At 48.7% G+C, this 21,517-nt stretch overlaps 1 protein-coding gene across 7 annotated transcripts in view; it reads right to left on the reverse strand.

The window, feature by feature from the left end:
• TRAPPC9 (trafficking protein particle complex subunit 9) overlaps nt 1–21,517 on the reverse strand; it is a 745,023-nt gene that overhangs the window by 631,810 nt on the left and 91,696 nt on the right. For all 7 annotated transcript variants that reach the window (XM_017895132.1, XM_017895131.1, XM_017895130.1 and 4 more), the window contains one exon: nt 14,745–14,888. In XM_017895132.1, the coding sequence (XP_017750621.1) occupies nt 14,745–14,888 (144 nt within the window). The remainder of the gene's footprint in view (nt 1–14,744; nt 14,889–21,517) is intronic.

A 21,517-nucleotide genomic window follows, 5' to 3' on the forward strand; every position in this document is an offset into this window, starting at 1 on the left:
ACACAGCCCTGAGGGTGGGGCAGACGCAAGGGGACAACCCAAAGGGGCTTACAGGACTGGAAGAGTTAAGGAAACAAACACATCCTAGTGTTCAAAGCCAGCTCTGCCACCTCCAAATCCATACTCAGACATCCAAGGTAGGGATGGCACCAAATAGAAACCGAGCCTTCTACCTAAGGAAGCTGAAACACGTGAAACTGCCTGGAGTGCATTGGCTGGGGAGGTTGAGGGCATGGAAAGCAGTAGCCAAACTCGGCTTCTCCCAGTTGCTCCATCTCCCCGGCCAGTTTCTCCAGGCCATCCCCAAAGGAACTGTGCGCCCCTCATACTGCGATTGCGCATAGTACCCAACTTAAGTGAGACGATCCACAAATACCTGCAGAAAGGAAGCAAAGAGAGCTGCTGGTCCTGTGCAGATTTTCCAGCTCCTCCGTGTCCCTTATTGTCCGAACAGTACTCCTAGAACCCATAAAAGACATCCTTTGGAGTCCTGAGGGTCTACTAAAATTAAATGCTCAGCTTAAACACCGCAATTTTACATGCAAAACCAAGATTTTAAAGGAGTTAGTTACTTTATTTTTTCTTATGCTTTTCACTGTCCAATTCACTCTCATTCAGCAAGCCTCACATAATATCAGATCAATATTTTTCTATCCAAAATGGGGAGAGGGAGGAGGAGAATTTTTAGTATCCCTGTCTAACCCATCTAACTAAACATGTAAGGACAGACTTGCCAAAGAGAAAACAAAACAAAAAGTTGTTTCAGGTGTTAAAATTTCAATCAAATATCAAATATGCTAGAGAGAGATGCAAAGAAAATGAATGCTTCCTCTTGTTGGGGATTTACCTCCTGCTTCCTAAGAGTGGACTTGAGATTCACACTAGAAATTAAAATCTTCACCACTGAATCCACTCGGCTGAGTTGGAATGACACTTCCCAGCCCCTTGCTGCAGAGCTGAGTCAGCACATGGTGTGACATCTGAGGCAGAGGCATGGGGCAGTGTCGGTCCCAGGGCCCAGGGCAAGACACACGCCCACACTGGTGGGCTTGGCGGCATCCCACCTGTAGCTCCTCTGCTCCTCCAGCTCTGGGCCAGGCATGCATGTTCAGCACGGCCACAAAGGGCAGGCATGGGCCTCTCCTCCAGCTCTGGGCCAGGCATGCATGTTTAGCACGGCCACAAAGGGCAGGCACCGGCCTCTCCTCCAAGAGCCACCACCATCAGAGCAGCAGGCTGGGGGGTGGTGAGACGCTGACATGGGCTCCAGGCCATCCCTCTGGGGTCCAGCTCAGCCCCACAGTTCCTGGCTTACCCTTGCTTCCCTCCCTTCACATCTGCCTTCCCTTCCCAGCCACCTGCCTGCCTGAGGCTTTTGGGATCCAGCAGCAGACACCAAAATGATGCTTCACAGGCCTGGGTAGCCAGCTCCCACAGCGCATAGCCGGGTCCCCCACAAGAAATCCTATCTATGTGTGCATATGTATAGATGTGTGCACTGATAAAGACTCTTTCCTTGACCAAACTTCAGACAAGCTCCTGTGAGTCCTCTTTCCAACGAGGCCTCATCCTTCAGTCCTGTCCTCAGCCTGCCTAGCCCAGTTTCGGCAAGAATCCTGGGAAGTCACCCTGGGCCTCCCTGTTAGGCAAGTTTAGCAAGAATCCCCTACACTTAATGTCTCTCCTCTTAGTAATTCTCCATCCACTGACCCCTCACTCTGCCCACTGGCTATAAAGCCCCACTTGGCCCTGTATTCAGAGCTGAGTTCAATCTCTCCTCCGTTGCAATAGAGTGGACTCCTACTGTAGTAGTCTTACGTAAAATCCTCCTCACCATTTTAACAAGTGTCAGAATAATTTCTCTTTAATGATGTACATGTATATCTCTAGAACTGTGATGAATACCGTGATTTTTACAGCTTTCTCATAATTTTTAAGGTGGTACTTCTTCCTTTTCCTTAAGTCCTCTAGTCAAAGGCTGTTTTGAAATTGTTCCAGGTTCAGTGTTCAATGGGTGTCTTTTCCTTCAAAAAAACATAAACATGGCCGGGCACAGTGGCTCAAGCCTGTAATCCCAGCACTTTGGGAGGCCGAGACGGGCGGATCACTAGGTCAGGAGATCGAGACCATCCTGGCTAACACAGTGAAACCCCGTCTCTACTAAAAAATACAAAAAAAACTAGCCAGGCGAGGTGGTGGGCGCCTGTAGTCCCAGCTACTCGGGAGGCTGAGGCAGGAGAATGGCGTAAACCCGGGAGGCGGAGCTTGCAGTGAGCTGAGATCCGGCCACTGCACTCCAGCCTGGGCGACAGAGCGGAACTCCGTCTCAAAAAAAAAAAAAAAAAAACACATAAACATATATCATCACCCCAACACCAGGGGCCAGGAGCACTGGGCGAAGAAGAATTTGCCATCAGCAAGTCCAGCAGCTCTAAGAAGGATATTCACTCACATGACAACTAAACAAAATGTCAGTCCAAGGTGTCATGGCAAGTGTTTCCCCCTTTCTGAGGCGCTGGGAGGCCAGGGGTCCTGCTGCTCTGCCACTCACAGCTGACGGGATAACTGGGTGACTATGGGCAGACCACTGCGTTCACATCACAAAGCACCATGGCAGGACACCATCTGCCCCACCAAACCCCAGCTAAGTTTCAGTGATAGTCAAATGAGCAGGAGGGAGGAAGCAATCAGAAGACTGAAAAAGAACTTCACATAAAAGAGATTCAACAAACAAACCTGCAGAAAACAAATCCAACCTTGCAAGTCACCAAGAAAACGCAAATTAGAAGAGGAAGGCAGCGTCCTGCACACGCTGAATTAGCAGCCCTGCTGTGGCCGCATCCGCAGTGTCTCAGCAGCAATCACAACGCTCAAAAAGGCTGACCCAGGAGGCCCCTCCTGATGAAAACTCTCTCATGCTAAAAAAAAGCCAAAGGCCTGAAGATGTTCACCACAGTGTTATCAATAGTACCAAAAACAACCTGGAAAGCAAGCAAGACAGGGAACAAAAGAAAAGCATGTATTATTCATACATTCAACAATACGTGACTGCCAACGTGTGCCTCTAGCTAGCGGTAGGGCGCGGGGCTTCCTTTGGAGGTGATAAAAATGTTCTAAAACTGACTGTGGTGATAGGTGCACGTATCTGTGAACATGCCACAAAGCTAAAGTGTACATTGTAAATGGCATCTAAAGGCATGGTCTGAGGGGAATCACCAGACACCGGGAGCAAAGAGACAAGCGGACCCAGAAGCAAGCCCTGACGCAAGTGCCCAGCACATGGGAATCAGAAGCGGGGAAGCTCCAGGAGGAGCTGGGGAAAGGAAAAAAGTGCCACGTAGAGGAAGCGCTGGACTGAGAGGACACTGTCGACAGAGAGAAAAAGAGGACAGGAAACGACTCCTGCTTTGGAAACTGGTGACCTCGGCAAGGGAAAGGAGAGGGACGTCCGGCAGAGGGGGCCGAAGGGGGCGCACGAGGGAAGGGTACGCAGGGGCCGAAGGAGGCGCACGAGGGAAGGGTACACAGGTGGGCCGAAGGGGCGCACGAGGGAAGGGCACGCAGGGGGGCCGAAGGGGCGCACAAGGGAAGGGCACGCAGGGGGGCCGAAGGGGCGCAAGGGAAGGGCACGCAGGGGGGCCGAAGGGGGCGCGCGAGGGAAGGGTACACAGGGGGGCCGAAGGGGGCGCACGAGGGAAGGGCACGCAGGGGGGCCGAAGGAGGCGCGCGAGGGAAGGGCACACAGCAGGGCTGAAGAAGGTGCGTGAGGGAAGGCAGACGACCCTGGCAGAGGTTCTGCTTCAGAGCAGAAGGCTGCTTGGCTTGGCTGAGCCGAGCTGCACATTGTGGTAATTACAGCACGTTTGCACACAGGGAAGCCAGTGGGGTGGGAGAAACAGAGGCAGCAGGAGGAGGCGGGGAACACAGAGAGGACAGGAGGGCACAAGCCCCTGTGCCATGGGCTTTGTGGCCATTCCGCAACATTCTAATGAGACACCAGGCCTGGTGAAGTCAACATCTGCCCCCTTCCAGCAGTGCCCCTTAAAGCATAGCACTGCACCAAGAATGGGGGTGGGAACTGGGGAAGGTGAAGAAGACCTGATGAGGGTAACGGGCTGCCACCATGTCCAGGTAGCCCAGCAACGGCTGCACAGAGTGTCAGGCTGCAGAAGCCACCTCTGCCCAGCGACGCCTCACTCTCACCCAGCTACACGGTCAGCAGATGATTTACATCCTCTAAGTAACCAAGCCTCGCTCTGACTAAGTAATCCTTCCCTTAACTTCCTTTTCGGAAAATGTCTTTACAGTCATCTAACAAAACTGGCTCCCTCTGCCACAAAGTCAAGGAGCACCTTTTGAGGGAACAGCGGGATCTGCGGCAGCCTTGGTTAGGAAGACGTGCCTTTCCAGCAAACACGCCCACTAAGGTTTAGAAGCAGAGATGCTGAATTCTGCTCTGAAAACAACATTTTCTGAAAGAACAAACTTTGCCTTCTTTCAAAATAATTGCAGTGATTATTTTTGGTCTCCTGTATTCAGCAACGTCTGCTGCCACTTCCACCCTCCATCAAGGTGACTTTGATAGAGACAAGCAGCCCATGACAAGATGAGCGACCTGCAAGGTGCAATCATCAGTGACCACCCCAGGCAAGTCCCATTAGCAAACCAGATGGGGAAGTGACATTTAGACTTCTCCTAAACGGCCATCGCAATGTGACAGGGACAGTGGCAAAGCAGTGTGCAGGTAAATATCAAAGGGAGGTTGTCCATCCATTTAACGGTATTTCTTCACACCTACTGTGTTCCAGGCCATCCCAGGACAAGGCAGATGAGGTCTGCTAGCCTCTCATGTTAAGACTGGGAAACGCAAAGCACAGGGTACGATGCAGAAGAGCCAGGGGTCAGGGCGGTCTCCTGGGGAACACGGCACTGGAGGGGAGACCTCATGGAGAAGCGCACCATTCAAGATCGCCAGGAACAGGCATGTGGGGCTGTGGGGTGGAAAAGGCTTGGCACGTAAGCATTAATTAAGGAAGCCAAAAGAACTGGAACCGGGAGCAGACGAGAAAGTAAGGGACAAGGTGGGAGAGAGGGCAGGGCCAGGGGCAGAACCTGCAGGCCACCGTGAGTCCTGGGTTTTATTACAGGAGCAACAAAATACGATCTGATTTGCAGTTTAAACGGGTGTCCGGAGAATGAAGCCACGGGAGGCCGGAGTGGAGCCAGGGAGAGGGGCAGGAGGCTCCAGAGAGGAGATGATGGCAAATTAAACAGAACAAAGGCAGTCAGGGTGAGAAAGCGGAAGCAGGCTGGCTGGGCCTCTTGACGCATCCAAGGTGCATTGAGTAGAGGATGGCAGAAAAGGCGATTCCAGGGCTGGGCCAGAACAACTGCATGGGTAGCCTGGTAAAGGACAAGGAAGGAGAGGCGACAACGGACAAGAGACACAGGCCCACGCTGGTAGCTGACTGTGCTGCCATTCTCCCCGCACCCCTCCAGCTCCCCACGCTGCCTGCCCTTAGAGACAAAGACAGCCAAATCCATTTGGCCCTTCCCAGCCGTGGCACCATGCCCATGGATTAACCAACCGAGGACTGAAAATATTTGGGGAAAAAAATTGCATCTGTGCTGAACGTGTATAGTTTTTTTTTCCTTTCCCTAAACAATACAGGAGAATAATGATTTACGTAGGTAGCATTTACATCATATGAAGTGTTACAAGTGATCTAGAGATGGCTTAGACCACATAGGAGGCTGGGTGCGGTGGCTCACGCCTGTAATCCCAACACTTCCGGAGCCCGAGGCAGGAGAATTGCTTCAGCCCAGGAGGACGAGACCAGCCTGAGCAACATGGCGAGACAGCATCTCTGCTAAAAATAAAAATAAATAAATAAACAAACTATGGGGGAGGATGTGTATAAGTTATATGCAAATACGATGCCATTTTATATCAGGGACTTGAGTATCCCTAGGTTTCGGTATCCAAGAGAGAGCCTGGAGCCAACGCGCCCGCCAATACTCAGGGGATGACTGTGCTTCCCATCACACTTACAGTGGGCTGGCATGACCACACAATCCGGTTCTAACCAATGAAACACAGAGGTCTTCTAGAGACTCTTAAAAACGTTTGTAACAGCTTTATTGAAATATAATTTGCATAGCAGTTGGCCCATTAAAGGGTGCAGTTCAATGGTTTTGAGGATATACCACAGTCGTGCAACAGTCACCACAATGGACCACTAGAATATCTTCACCGCCTCAACTCCGTACACTTTAGCCATCGCCCCTACCAAGTCCCCCATTCCCCCAGTCCTAAGAAAGACTAATCCATTCTGTCCCTATAGTCTATTTTGGTCATTTCAAATAATTGGGATCATACAACGTGTGTGTGGAATTCAGAGCCTGGCTTCCTTCACTTGGCATTGCATTTTAAAGGATCACCCATGCCACAACATGGATGAGTAGTTCACTTGTGGTGTGGCTGCACAACTCTGTGAGTATTCTCATATACCTTAGATGGATAAATTGTATGACACATGAGTTAGCTCTCAAAAACTTTGTTTATTTTAGTAAGGCTTTCGTTTCTTGTAGGCAAAGCATGACAGCAGCTATGGGGAGAGAGGCACTCTATAGCGACAGTTGTTTCGGAAGTTTAAGATGCTTCAACAACCTCAAGATCTAACAGTAAGTCAGATTCGTGTTGGATACTATGAGACCTGGGATTCTATGCTACTTCCGCTGAACGAGGAACTGGCAGCCTAATCTTGATCTACACTTTCAATGGCGAAGTGGAGAGGCCACCTTCCCAGCACCTTAGAACTGGGCTGAGCATTAAACGCGGTGGAAATAGCATGCACTGAAGCCCCGGTTACACGGGCCGCCATTCTCTGCCTGGAAGAACACCTGTCAGCAGCACCATCCTTTCCTTCCCCTTGCTCCTCCTCCTCTGTTTCCACCTCCCACTCACCCCTTCCCCAGGCCAGTCAGAGCAGTGCTATGGTTAATTATGATATTATAATACAAATTATAACAGCAGCACATCTTGGAAAAGAATCACATCCACATACAACAGCCCTTTGGGGTGATTCTGCTGTTCCCTATTTCTCTCTCCAAGTCTTCTTAAGGTAACCTTGAGCAAAAGAACCACTAACGTCTGACCAAGGAGCTGGTGTCCAGGTCCCCCAGAAGAAAACAGTGCCATCTTATGATATTTACTAAGCACTTCTTGGCAGCAGACATTGTTAGGTACTTCAGGTGTGTCACCTCCAATCCTTAGAACAATCCCGCAGGTAGATGCAAAAACCAAGATACAGAGAAGGTTTTCAAGAAAACACCATCTACCCAGAGGCCTCCAGAAAGACACTGGACTACAGTAGAACAGGCAAACCAAAAGCCTTCAGATCCCAATAAGACCAAGCCCAGGAAACCATGTGCAATGCAAACCATCTGTACTCTAGCGTCAGAACATCACACTCCCTGCCATCCTAACCTGGTAAAGTCATTCCAACAGCAGAAATGCTGTGAAATAAGGTACATCCTTAACACAGGTTCATCCACTGGACCCCTCCCATCTCATGGGACCCCCTTTTGTCACTCCTCAGTCTTTTCACAGTAGCATTAATATGACATATTTATAGTATGCATTTTTTCTTTTTTTCCCCTTCTTTTCATAGGCATTGATATAGTATGCATTTTTAAACCACACTTCACTCACAGTTGCAGAGCCAACATATGGCTGAACCTTACTCGCTCACCTGGGGCTTTTGATCTCAGTCTCTGAAACAGTTTACCTAGCTAATTTTTCCCCTTGTTCCCTTTTTTAGCTATTTGATGTGAAAGCCACGAGTCTTTTCTATTTTCCACAGGAACTGGTGTCAGTAACTATAAACTCATCCTGGAACAGCCTATGCAAGGATGAACATCAGGCAGCGGGTCAGACGTGGTCCATAGGCCACCGTTTGCCAAACACTGCTCAAAAGCCTTATCAAAGGCCACAGTAGGATCTTTAAAATCACCAATTAGAAGAAATATCCATTTGGTAGCATAGCAGAAGGTGGGTTGAAAGAGACAGAAGACATTATTCATTCAGCCGGCATTTAAGGACCTGTAAGCTACCAGGTGCTGCTCCAGATACACATGACAGTTCATGTCTCTGAGGAGCTTAGAGGCTTGCTGGGTGGGGAAACAGACCAGCAACTCCACAGCCTAGCATGCTGGAAGCTCTGACAGCGGCAGGATCAGGGCATGGGAAGCTGCCAGAGGGGGCACTGCAGTCATGGCAGGGATGAATTCCTAGACAATGTAACAGTAATGGAAACAGCATGTACAAAGGCAGCAGAATAGCAATACTGTTGTATTTGGAGAACTGTCAGCAATTTAGTACGGCCAAATACAGGGTGAAATGTGAGAGTGGGAAAAGATGAGGCTGGAAATTACAAATATGTGCCATTCTAAACCTTTCACAAAGGAAGGAATCCCTCTGCCCTTTTCAGAGACTCCTGTGCAGTTCACAGGACCAGGTTTGCACGCACAACCCATGAGGCTTCAGAGGATGACAGCTCCATTAATCTACGGCTGGAATGCCATGGAAGCTCTGGGCCACACACACGGGAAGCCTCAACAAAGATGGCCCTGTACCACGATCAGAAAACCAACACAGTCACGGTTCCTAAGAAGATTCCACAGATCATCAAGGTAGTACTTCATCTTGTAAAAAATGACCAAAGTCTTGGGGAACTCAGAGCCTTTCTGTGTAAATACTTGCCCTCATAATGTATCTTGTAGGTTCAATCTTTAGCACATACTGGAGAGTACACATGGAGCAGAAGTCCCCAGATGATGCTGTCTTCAATTGCAGGTCACCAGTCTAGTTTTACAAATTACAAGAAGGCTAGAAAGACCCTCCTCAACCCTGGGGTCATGTTTTTTCCATGCCTGGCTGCTCTTCTATTCCATACTTTATTTCAACTCAGCAAAATGTAGAAATGTTAGTTATCTGTGAATGGCACCATGAGCTCTTCAGAAAAAAAAAGACCATCCAATAAATTATAGTATCTATCATTAAAAATAACAAACGGCCACATAGCGCCGCACAGCCCAGCTGTCCAAACGAGAAAATGGAGGCTAGGGAGGATGTCATTATTGATCAGCGGTTACAGTAATTAGAGGCTGAGGTGAGTGGAAAGAACCTTTCAGACCTCCTGACTTTTGTCCTTTTCTCAGACGACTCCAATTAGCCAAATACCATTATATAAAGGCCTTTCAAGAGACTGTTATTTGCTCAACAGTATCAAGCATCCTAAGTTCTTCTCCTTTCAAACTAAGCGTCTTTAAATCACTAATTAATATGACTTTAAATAACCATACAACACTATCCACATTTCATGGGTAAACAAATTTCCCTGTCACCTAAAAACATACAGCCAGGACCCCATCAATCACAGTGTGTGTCCCCTTTCCAGGACAAGGGGCACCTGACACCTCTAGAGGGTTATGCTGACTTTTCATCAAAAATCAAACACAATTTATATCTAATGGAAACACAGCCCATATGGAAGCATACTGATTTCATTCTCCGTTTTCTCACTGGGAATTAACAATCCACCAAAAACAACTGATCTTAAGAAATACCTCACGATCATAGCTCCTCCTCTCTTTTCCCATAAACCGCCTGATTTGAAATCTAGCTGAGTCTGGTTGCAGCTTGGTCAGTCATCCAAACTGAGATGACGAATCTCTCCTAACTCACTCTACAAATACCATGGAGAAAACTTCCTACCATGACTAATTCAAACTCAGATTTTAAACATATATTCTCCTCCAGTATTTCTGGTAGACCTTAAAAGAGAAAAGAAAGAAAAGAAAGAAAAAGAAAGAAAAAGAAACTGTCTTCAGGATTCTAGTGTGGAGAAGATACACCGAAGAGAGATCACAGCATGGGGGGGAATTAACTAAGGGCTCTGGCCATAAAAGCAATGGCCAGTCGTGACCACGTGAAGGAGACAAGGAGTCTAATGGATGAGCCACATCCAACTCAAAGCCTCCGTCCTCACTTAGGGCTGGTGAAGACCACAGGCCACAGTTAAACATGCTGTTTCAATAAGAATTCACATTTACTTATTCTAAACACATATATTAAAAGAGCCTCCAATGTGACCTGTTACAAAATGTCTAATTACTCAAAAATATAGCATACAGATCACCCTTTTTGAAAGATCACATGAGGAAAAGGTACAGCTATCACACGATAGGCTTAGAAGTGAACAAAGCTTAATAATATAAACAGGATAAGAAAAAAAGGAGGGAGCCGGGCGCAGTGGCTCACGCCTGTAATCCCAGCACTTTGGGAGGCCGAGGTGGGCGGATCACGAGGTCAGGAGATCGAGACCATCCTGGCTAACACGGTGAAACCCCGTCTCTACTAAAAATACAAAAAAATTAGCTGGGCGTGGTGGTGGGCACCTGTAGTCCAGCTACTCCGGAGGCTGAGGCAGGAGAATGGCGTGAACCCGGGAGGTGGAGCTTGCAGTGAGCCAAGATCACGCCACTGCACTCCAGCCTGGGCAACAGAGCAAGACTCTGTCTCAAAAAAAAAAAAAGAAAAGAAAAAAGAAAAAAAGGAGGGGAAGGCAGAGGTTAAAGCATCACCGAGAACCCTTGCTGTATTTTCCTGTAGAAGTTTACTTTGCCACCTGGAGAAAGACGCTGACTCTGCGTTCTGGACAGGAAGGGCAGGGGAGATAGGCAGGCACACACCCACTACCACTCCCAGGCACAAGGATGCTCATCGACCATGCATGAATGCTATTAACAAAAAAAGAAACACAGCAACAGAGCAATTAACAGAGAGCCCTGTGTGCTCATCCACTCTCTGTTCTTCCCGGCGGCCATCTCATGGACACGCGTGCAAACATCAACCCTCTGAGCACGTGGGGCTGGGAAACACAGTCTACTTCTGAGTGCTGTCATCAAAACAAGACAAGGCCTCACAGGTCTGGAGTGGAGACAGTCGGGTTCATCAGCCTGACACAGAACAGTGGAATGGGTCACTTCAATTATTGGTTCTGCATACACGCTCAGTCATCTCACCATGTCCATGGAAACCACAGGGCACCCACCCAAAGGGGAAGATATGGCCCATGCCCTTGAGAAATACAAACTCCAACAGAAAAACACAATACAGCATACGTATACATACACATACAGTGTACACACACATATGTGTTCATTGTAAAAAGAACGTGCATTTTATTTTATTTTATTTTTTAATTTTGAGATGGAGTCTCACTTTGTCACCCAGGCTGGGGTGCGGTGGTGTGATCTCAGCTCACTGCAATCTCCACCTCCCGGGTTCAAGTGATCCTCCTGCCTCAGCCTCCTCCCAAGTAGCTGGGATTACAGGCATGTGCCACCTCGCCCGGCTAATTTTTGTATTTTTAGTAGAGATGGGATTTCACCACGTTGGCCAGGTTGGTCTCGAACTCCTGACCTCAGGTGATCCGCCCGTCTCACCCTCCCAAAGTGCTGGGATTACAGGAGTGAGCCACCATGTCTGGCCAAGAATGTGCTTTTGAAAAATGCCTGAGGACCCAAGTCAGAATCAACTTTCCCATAAGCAATCATGATGAAGGCAAGGGCTGTGACAACATCCCTCACACCTCGGCAGCCATGCGCTTGGCATCTAGTCTTTGCCAGGTCCAGCTCCAGGTAGAGAGCAGGCAGAATGAGGTCTTCTCCCATGGAGGGAGACAAGCATGGACCAACTAAATATGCAACTGCTGACCGAATTGTAACTGTGGTAAGTACAGGAAGGAAGAAGACAGCAGAGGCCCAGAGTTCCTGGTCTAGCTAAAGACTTGTGAAGGCTTTCAAGAGGAGGCCAGGCCCAAGAGGAGTCACGTGGTGAAGGCGCAGGGTGTGGGGACAGGGGAGGTGCACCGGCCCTACTGTGGGAAGGAAGGTGTGTGCTAAAGAAGTTCAAGATGCAGCAGACGCAGCAGGCAAAGGAGTGACACTGACAGCTCAGGCGAAGGGCTCAGGGCCGTGTCACCACAACTCACCAGCCGTGGGAACTGTGCTTGCTGAGGTGAGGTGTGTGGGGACACTGCCACCAGGAGAGAACAAAGTCCTGACTACAGGGGCAGATGGATGTGCCATGGGTCAGGAATGGCACCCGAGATTCTAAGCCCCTGCAAAAACAGAGTCCAGGCTCTGCCTCCTTAGAGTTGCTGGATCGCGGGGAGGCTCAAGAAATCCCAGCAGAGCGGGGGAGGTGGGCAGCACTCCCAGGGGCTGGGGAGAGCAAAAATTCACTACAGCAGGTAACACCAGACCACTGCCCAAGCCGTCACGGAGCCACAGCCTCCCCAGCAGGAGACACAGGTGGCTCTGGGAGCTCTGCCTTGGCCTGCTGCTCCCTCCCGTCACTGAAACGCCAGAGTGCAAATGGGCCATGCAGCCAGCTTCCATGGTGGCCCTGGTGGCCACCTGCTCACTCTGCAGGTACAACTAAGAAAAGCACAGTTCAAATGCAGCCCCAAAAGCAACAGCGACCCAATACATGCAGAAAAGAAGCTGCACGCCTGTCGCAGGGGCCCCGGTCAGAGCAGAGATGCACCTGGGTCACCAGAAGTCCTCAACAGCAAACAACAGCTACTCCACACGAGGATGCAAACAGCCACAATAAGCGGTGTATGCCTTCAGAACCTTGGCGACAAAGAACCACAGGCATTCACAAAAGGAGAATTCCTTTCTCATAGAGATGGCCATGGAAATCACTATAGAGAAGTCAATGTTTCCTTTAAAGAATGCTAGCATTTCAACAGGCGCAGCGAGAAGATGGGCTTTCTGAGGGCTGCTTAGTGTATACTGCGATTCTTTTTTCTTGGGCGGGGGTGGGAGGGACAGAGTTTCACTCTTATTGCCCAGGCTGGAGTACAATGGCGTAACATTGGCTCACTGCAAGCTCCACCTCCTGGGTTCAAGTGATTCTCCTGCATCAGCCTCCTGAGTAGCTGGAATTACAGGGGCCCGCCACCACCCCTGGCTAATTTTTGTATTTTTAGTAAACACGGGGTTTCACCATGTTGGCCAGGATGGTCTCGAACTCCTGACCTCAGGTGATCCGCCCACCTGGGCCTCACGAAGTGCTCAGATAACAGGAGTGAGCCACCACGCTCAGCCAGAATTAGTGCATTTAAACCTCACAACTACCCTCAGAGATGTACACCCCACACTACCCTGGAGCCAGAGCCTACTCGAAGACAGAGAATAGCCAGGGGAAAGCAGTGGGTGGAGGGCTGGAGAGAAAGATGTACTGCTTTTAGAAATGTGAAAACAGAGAAGCACGAAATTTGTGAGGTGCCAGGACATGAGAGTGAGGGAGTGGAGTCCCTGCCTGGACAGCAGCAGTGACGGAGCAGCACTGCAGGGGGCAGTAATGAGCCAACCAGACGGCCTGCAGGGAGGAGAGCCCGTTCCCCAGGGGAGAGTGCTACCTTCCCAGAAGCTGTCCTCGAAGGGAGAGAGCCCTTCGAGACCCTACTCTTTCCTGGGAGTGGTGAGCACCCAGGGCCTGGCACGGGGACAGGAAGTCCCGGCCCTCCCATCGCCAGAGATCTCTCCAACAGCTTCCCAGCTACACAGGCCCTGCTGGGTCAGCAGAAGCCTTGTCTCCTTGCTGAAGAGAACCACATCACCCAGCGTAGCCTGCATCCAGCTGCTGGTCAGTGAGAGAGGAGAAAGGCCCGGCCCCTCAGAACAACATGGGACACATCTGCAGGGCACGGCAGTGCAGAGCTCCCCATGCGGCTGAGGCCTGTGTCGATACAGCACTGAAGCCCAGCTTCTCCCACGGTCCAGTCTCGCCTCCGTCTCTTTCCTTCCGCGGGGCTGATCCCATGAGTACCTCCCAATACGCTCTGCACACATCAGTCCCCACAGCAGACAGCACTTCCCTGAGAACCCAGCCAGCACCACACACTGGGCCAGGGTCAGGGGTACAGGCAGGAAGGCAGGTTTGGGGCAGCTGAGCCCCAAGTGCATAGGGAAACAGGTCACGTTTCCTGCTATCAAAAAGCAGATAGCACCCAGGAGCAGCATAAGAAGAGAAGATGAAGGCCAAGAAAGGAGCCCGGGAGAAAGGCAACCTTGAAAGAGGGGCAGAGACACCGCGTGGCCCCATGAGAGCAAACACATGCAAACCTGATCTTTGGTTCTGGAAGGGAGGATGGAGTCACCCAGTGACTCGAAGGGGCACAAGGGGCAGAAGGGGCCCTGGGTTCTGCTCATGCCCGTCTCTGATCCGGGTGTTGATTACAGCGGTGGCCACTTGGTGAGAATTCACTGAGATCACTGAGACACATTCCTACGAGTCGTGTACTCCTCTATGTAAATGTTATGCTTTGACATTTATATTTTATAAAAGGCAGGCTAAGGAAATGGGAGGCAACACAGGAGGCTGAGAAGAAGCCTGAGAGGCGGAGGGAAAAGCCGTGGAGTGTGCTGGCCGGCCGAGGAGCAGGAGGGGATGGCGTCAAGGTGGGAGGAGGTGGCACAGGGCTCCCAGAGAAGTGAGTGTGGAAGCAGGGAGCCAAGGCATGGGGCAGGGACCTTCTCACCGACGAGGAGCTGGGCAGTGTCTTCCACCCACTGAAACCTAAGCCCAGGGTTTACAGGAACCAGCATCTAAAGTGCTCTCATTCACAGTCCCTTGAAAAAAAAAATCGTGGTTTGAGCCCACTCACCCTGATCCGACAAGAAGTCCAGCATGGTCTGTAGAAGGAAGGACAGGTGTCTGACAGAGAGGGCTGGGTTCCCCATCCTTCGGGAGGCGTAGACCAGTTCATGGAGCAAACGCATCTGGACCGCAGCCCAGCCTCTGTGCGTGCCTGTGATGGAAGTTACAAAACATCACAAAAGTGCTTGGAGAGGGTGCAGGAAATACAGTTAATCTAAGTTGTAAAACTTGGCAATTTGAAGACAAATGCCTCAACCATCAAACTCAAAGAGCAACACAAAATATTTCCTCTGTTTTTAATGACCCTGGAAAAGGACTTTAAAGTTGGCATGATTTTCATACAGCAAAAACAGGTATCACATTATAGCTTCTCTCTTCTGCAAAGATATGATTTGATTTCAAAAATTACCTGTTTTGAAATAATAAACTTAGAACAAAAGTTGGTTTTCATATATCTGAGTCAGAGACATACTTTTTTTTTCAAGAAAATACTCATATTTGAAGGGTCTTCATTATCAACAACCAAGAACATTAAATCAAAATATTTCTCTAAAATATGAGAAAATGAAGAAAAGTAGATAGCCAAATTAGAAAAAAAGTTAAACTCTATAGTTGTTCACTCCAAAATAGTTTGGCATCTTTGAATTAAAGATGGAGAAATCTGGATGCACAGACAGTCGAAAAGTATCTCTTTTTTTAAGAGATGGGGTCTTTCTCTGTCATGCAGGCTGGAGTATGGTGGTACAATCATAGCTTACTGCAGTCTGGACCTCCTGGGTTCAAGCAATCCAATCCTCCCATTTCAGCCCCCTGAGGAACTGGGACTACAGGTATACACCACCATGCCCAACTAATTTTATTTTATGTTTTGTTGTTTTTTGTTTTTTTTTTTTTCCCTGTAGAGACAGGGTCTCCCCATGTTGCCCAGGCTGGTCTTGAACTCCTGGCCTAGAGCGATCCTCCCACCTTGGCCTCCCAAAGTGCTGGGATTACAGGTATAAGCCACTGCTCCCAGCCAACCTGTGCTAACACACACAGCCCGTGTGTGATAACAATCACACAGACTGGCTAATCACTGCTCCAGCTGATCCAAAACTTAGACCATGAAAAACCACATAAAGGTTCATTCAAACTCCGACAAAACTGCCATGCACTGAAAGTCCATAATAGCTCACAACGGTTGGTTAACAAGTATTTACTGAGAACACAATACTGTGCAGGGCAGGTTGAGGAGAACGAGCAGGGAGATGAAGGGCCTGCTCTCATGGCATTAACACTCTTGTGGGAAGAGTTAGGCCTCAGCCCTGGGAAACAGCGTGCTGGTGGATGCTGGGACAAACACAAACAGTAATCGTGAGGGCTGATGGGGCTGAGTGGTGCTGCGTCAGCCAGGGCAGGTGGGCAAGGAGGTGACCTCTGGGGTGAACCCTCCATGAGAAGGGCGCCACACCAAACTGTAAAGCGGAGACAGTAGTCATAGTACAAGTCAACGTTGTGAGGTTTAAGTGCAATAACCCATTTAAAGCACTTCAGCAGTGTATTTATCATAAGTTCTCAATAAATGCTAGTTGCTATTAATATTATTATTCAATGAATATAATGTGGTTAACACACAGGCCAACCTTTGACTCTAGCTGTGACATGATTAATGATCCATCCTGTTCCACTGTTTCACTGAGAATGAGTCCTCCATTTTTTCAGATCCCTGTTGAGGTTATTTATTAAAATTACCTGCTTATGTGTCAAAATCCCCCCATTCAGGTATGACTTCCTGTACCTGAAGACTGTGTGTTACTTACTATTGCATGCCCAGGACAGGGCCTGGCATAAGATTGGGCGCTCGGATGATGCTGACTGGTGAGCAAGCAGAATAAGAAGGGATGCTTCCTCCCCAATGCAAATAGCAGGGGCCCTTCCTTCTATCCTAACCTTTTTCTGTTTGCCCACGGATATTTGAAGATGCTGCTCCAAGAGTTCCGCCACTCACAGCCCCTCCTGATCTCTTCTCTCAGCACCCTGCCCTGCACAGCTGACTCCTGACCTCTTCTCTCAGCACCCTGCCCTGCACAGCTGACTCCTGACCTCTTCTCTCAGCACCCTGCCCTGCACAGCCCTTCCTGACCTCTTCTCTCAGCACCCTGCCCTGCACAGCCCTTCCTGACCTCTTCTCTCAGCACCCTGCCCTGCACAGCCCTTCCTGACCTCTTCTCTCAGCACCCTGCCCTGCACAGCCCTTCCTGACCTCTTCTCTCAGCACCCTGCCCTGCACAGCCCTTCCTGACCTCTTCTCTCAGCACCCTGCCCTGCACAGCCCTTCCTGACCTCTTCTCTCAGCACCCTGCCCTGCACAGCCCTTCCTGACCTCTTCTCTCAGCACCCTGCCCTGCACAGCCCTTCCTGACCTCTTCTCTCAGCACCCTGCCCTGCACAGCCCTTCCTGACCTCTTCTCTCAGCACCCTGCCCTGCACAGCCCTTCCTGACCTCTTCTCTCAGCACCCTGCCCTGCACAGCCCTTCCTGACCTCTTCTCTCAGCACCCTGCCCTGCACAGCCCTTCCTGACCTCTTCTCTCAGCACCCTGCCCTGCACAGCCCTTCCTGACCTCTTCTCTCAGCACCCTGCCCTGCACAGCCCTTCCTGACCTCTTCTCTCAGCACCCTGCCCTGCACAGCCCTTCCTGACCTCTTCTCTCAGCACCCTGCCCTGCACAGCCCTTCCTGACCTCTTCTCTCAGCACCCTGCCCTGCACAGCCCTTCCTGACCTCTTCTCTCAGCACCCTGCCCTGCACAGCTGACCAGTCCTCTTCTATATGTCCACTGTATTTTGCACAAAGTTCAGCTCATAGGAGTTATCTGGCAGGTACCATAAGGCATCTGTAATCTCATGTTTTTGCTTCTCTCATCGATCCTTAATTTCCTTGGGAGGCAGGTTTGGTCTTATCCATTCGAGTGTCCTTAATGCCTGGCAGGGTGCCTGATAACACAGTTGGTACTTAACATGCATGTGGATCAAGACGCAAAGCTGATGAAAGGAAACCCTCCCATGTTGTGGACATGCATACAGCTATGAAGGAGAACAGTGATGTGGTTTCTGGGATCTGCTATAAAATACTTCAACAAAAAAATAAATAAAGTAAAAATAAAGCCAGTGTGGTCAAATCTTGATAATGATTTAATCTGGGCAATGGACTCATTATTCTATTCTATCCTCTCTAATTTGTATATATTTAAAGTATTTCTTCATAACTTCTCATTGAAATCCTTGGAGCTGACCCTATACACACTTAAAAAAATAAAAATAAAGAAAACACTACTTTATGTCTCAGTAGTTTATCTTCGTGACATCTTTTGGAATATAAAATGGTAGTACTTCTCATACAACTGCAGGAAAGGAGAGAAAGACGAGTCCCTGCAATATTCCATATTGTCAAAAGAAGCCAAGACCAAATGCCAAAATGAAGAAGAGATTTTTTTAAAGATTATGAAGCTGAAATCAATGTCATGACTAACCTAGCCATGAATTCAGAAAGATCCAATTTAACTAATCTCAACACTACCATATCTAGAAGGTTTTCTCACATAGGAATTGGGCAAATATCACTTTGCTAATTCTTTTAAAAATAGATAATGATCCAGTTCCTACCACGGGCGATTATGAGTAAGACCGAGTATAAATGTTCTTAACAGTAAATAGTGTACAAGCCATAATTTCTACGTGGCTCAAAGTGCTCTCCCTATAAAATGTGAATTATTTCTGAAAACAGATTTGCAGCATATGACCCAGTGATAAAATTTTCAATACTCTTGTAATCAAAAAGTTCACCAATTTGGAGGTTTATTATATATATGAACTATTGCCTTTTAGCAAATCCATCTGCCTTAGCAGTCTCTTTCTTTCCTAAGAGTTCCTGGGCAAAATTTAATCCCTCGTCCAGGAGAAGGCTTGAGCAAAAGGCATGATCAAAAATCTTCATATACAGCAACACAAATAAGATTTAAATGATACTAAGCGGCCCCTTAAGCCAGCAAATACACACAGCACACATCAGTGTTCCTACCTTGACTGTCTATAACCAGTTAGTGCAAACGTTCATTTCAAGAAAAAGACAGAATACATTTTAGGACCTGAGAATACAGACAATTTGCCTTTTATTCACAGGTACAGGGTGTTAGTAGATTTCCATTAAATTCTTTGGGAGCTATTTAAAGCAGTCCAGAGCCACAGTGGAGATGGGGTTTAAAGTGACTTTTGTGTTTTGTTAAACACACAGTCAGCTGACATTTATCATTTTTACATTATTTAATCTCAGCCAGTCACCTTCTTTCTCTAGCCTCTTTCACAAAACAATGGCAAATGTCTCCTCCTGACACAGATTTTTTTTGTTTTTTTGAGACGGAGTTTCACTAGTTGCCCAGGCTGGAGTGCAATGCCACGATCTCGGTTCACCACAACTTCCGCCTCCCGGGTTCAAGTAATTCTCCTGCCTCAGCCTCCCGAGTAGCTGGGATTACAGGTGTGTACCACCATGCCCAGCTAGTAGAGACAGGGTTTCACCATATTAGCCAGACTTGTCTTGAACTCCTGACCTCAGGTGACCCGCCTGCCTCAGTCTCCCAAAGTGCTGGAATTACAGGCGTCAGCCACTGCTCCCAGCCCCAAACATTTTTCAGATTTACTTACAAATCATAAGAAGTGTTACAAGAAAGAACAAGAGAATTCAATGAAAAGAGAAAAATAACAGCGTTTGATGAAAGAGAAAAATAAAACAGTTCCACTTAAGACTGAAAGGACCACTGAGGACCTCTCTGAAGAAATGGCATCCAGCTGTGACCTGAGGATGACTGGGAGTGAGGCAGGAAGAATAGGGAAGAGCATCCCGAAGGAGGCAAGAGGCATCAGAAGAGCTCAGACTGATGCAGTCTTAAATGTTATAGATAACTGGCCCCAGGACAGGAAAAAAGGAAAATGAAGGCGACTCCTAAGACAACTTGCATAGAGCTCAGGAGGCTTGCTTTTACCCTGAAGCCAGCCTGGAGTTATATTCAAAGGATGCAAAAAAAAAAAAAAAAAAAAAAAGGAACTGAAAAGCAATTTAAATCTTGCCTGAAGTCTCTCAAAAGCACAGCAAATGGGGATTCCATTCACAAGTGCACATCGAAATCTATTAAAACACACTTTCTCATCACTCTACAAAGCAGTAGTGTGATTGCTTTAAAAACTCTTTCTTCTTCCTAAACACTACTCCTTCCCAATCAAATTTCTCCAGAATCCAGCCTAAATGAGCTTAGACACCCAACTCTCCCCTGCTGAGACTCTGGGATCTAATCTCTCCTCCTCCACCAGTAACTCTTAGCTTTTTTTTTTTTTTTTTTTTTTTTTTTGAGATGGAGTCTCGCTCTGTCACCCCGGCTCGAGTGCATGGTACATTCTTGGCTCACTGCAACCCCTCCACCTCCCAGGTTCAAGCGATTCTCCTGCCTCAGCCTCCTGAATAGCCAGGATTACAGGCATGGGCCACTACACCTGGCTAATTTGTATTTTTTTAGTACAGACAGGGTTTCATTGTGTTGGCCAGGCTAGTCTCGAACTCCTGACCTCAAGTGATCCACCCATCTCAACCTCCCAAAGTGCTGGGATTACAGGCATGAGCCACCACACCTGGCCACTCTTAGCCTTTTAAAATGTAAATCCTACAAGTTTTAGGGCTTGCCCAGTTATTTTGTCCAAAATTAATTGTGCTGCTAGGGCAGGCCCCTCCCTGGCCCTCATCCACAACCAAAGGCCAGGGAGGGCCTGCCCTAGCAACACACACTTCTTCTGGGGGAGCCAGGGAGGGACAGGCCTTGCAAACCCCATTCACGCTGGCCTCAGGGGATGCTATGGGAAGCACACTAGACCTGACCAAAGATCTCATTCGACTAACAGCCACTAACATTTGCTGAGCACTGTCCAAAGCACCTCCCAAGGACTGACCAATTCAATCCTTACAACCTCCACCAGTAAACTAGTGTAAACCAGTGCCTCACGGATGAGAAAGTGGGCACACAGGACTCAGGGACACGGCCAGCGTCCCACAGCTGGTCAGTAATGGCATCCTGCGCTCTCACCAGCTGTGCGACCTAAGGAGTAACATTGAGCCCTGCCTGCCCTGGCCCCTCACATGGCACATGGAACGTGCGGTCTCCACTCACCAGGCTGTAAGAAACGAGGTTACGCATGTGAAACCATTTACCACGAGGCCACAGCTAGCCTTGGCGTGGATTAGAAAGATACGCCCCGTAGGCAAACGCAGCCTGCAGGCACCAGGCTTAGCAAGGCATGCCCAGAAAGTCCCTGTGGGAGGCAACAGCGCCCCTTCGTCTGAGTGCACCCCCAGCTGTGAGCCACAGATGGCTGGCAAGCACAGCCCAGCACCCCACACAGGCCACAACTGCACGGCGACCCTGCCCAGCACAGCAGCTGCTCCAGGTATGTCACCTAAAATACCGAGAAACAGCGAAGAAAATGTGAACAATCACCTTTTCTGAACAATCAATTTTATGTAACATCTAATAAGGACAGTTTATTTCAACTTTTAAGTTCAGGGGTACAAGCGAAGGTTCGCTACACTGGTAAGCTAGTGTCGTAGGGGTTTATTGTACAGAGTAGTTTGTGACCCAGGTATTAAGCCTAGTACCCATTAGTTATTTGTCCTGATCCTTTCCCTCCTCCTACCCTTCACCTGCCAAAAGGCACCAGTGTATGTTATTCCCCTCTATGTGTCCATGTGTTCTCATCAT

The sequence above is a fragment of the Rhinopithecus bieti genome, unplaced genomic scaffold, assembly GCF_001698545.2.
Source record: "Rhinopithecus bieti isolate Rb0 unplaced genomic scaffold, ASM169854v2 scaffold_25940, whole genome shotgun sequence".
Lineage (NCBI taxonomy): Eukaryota > Metazoa > Chordata > Mammalia > Primates > Cercopithecidae > Rhinopithecus > Rhinopithecus bieti.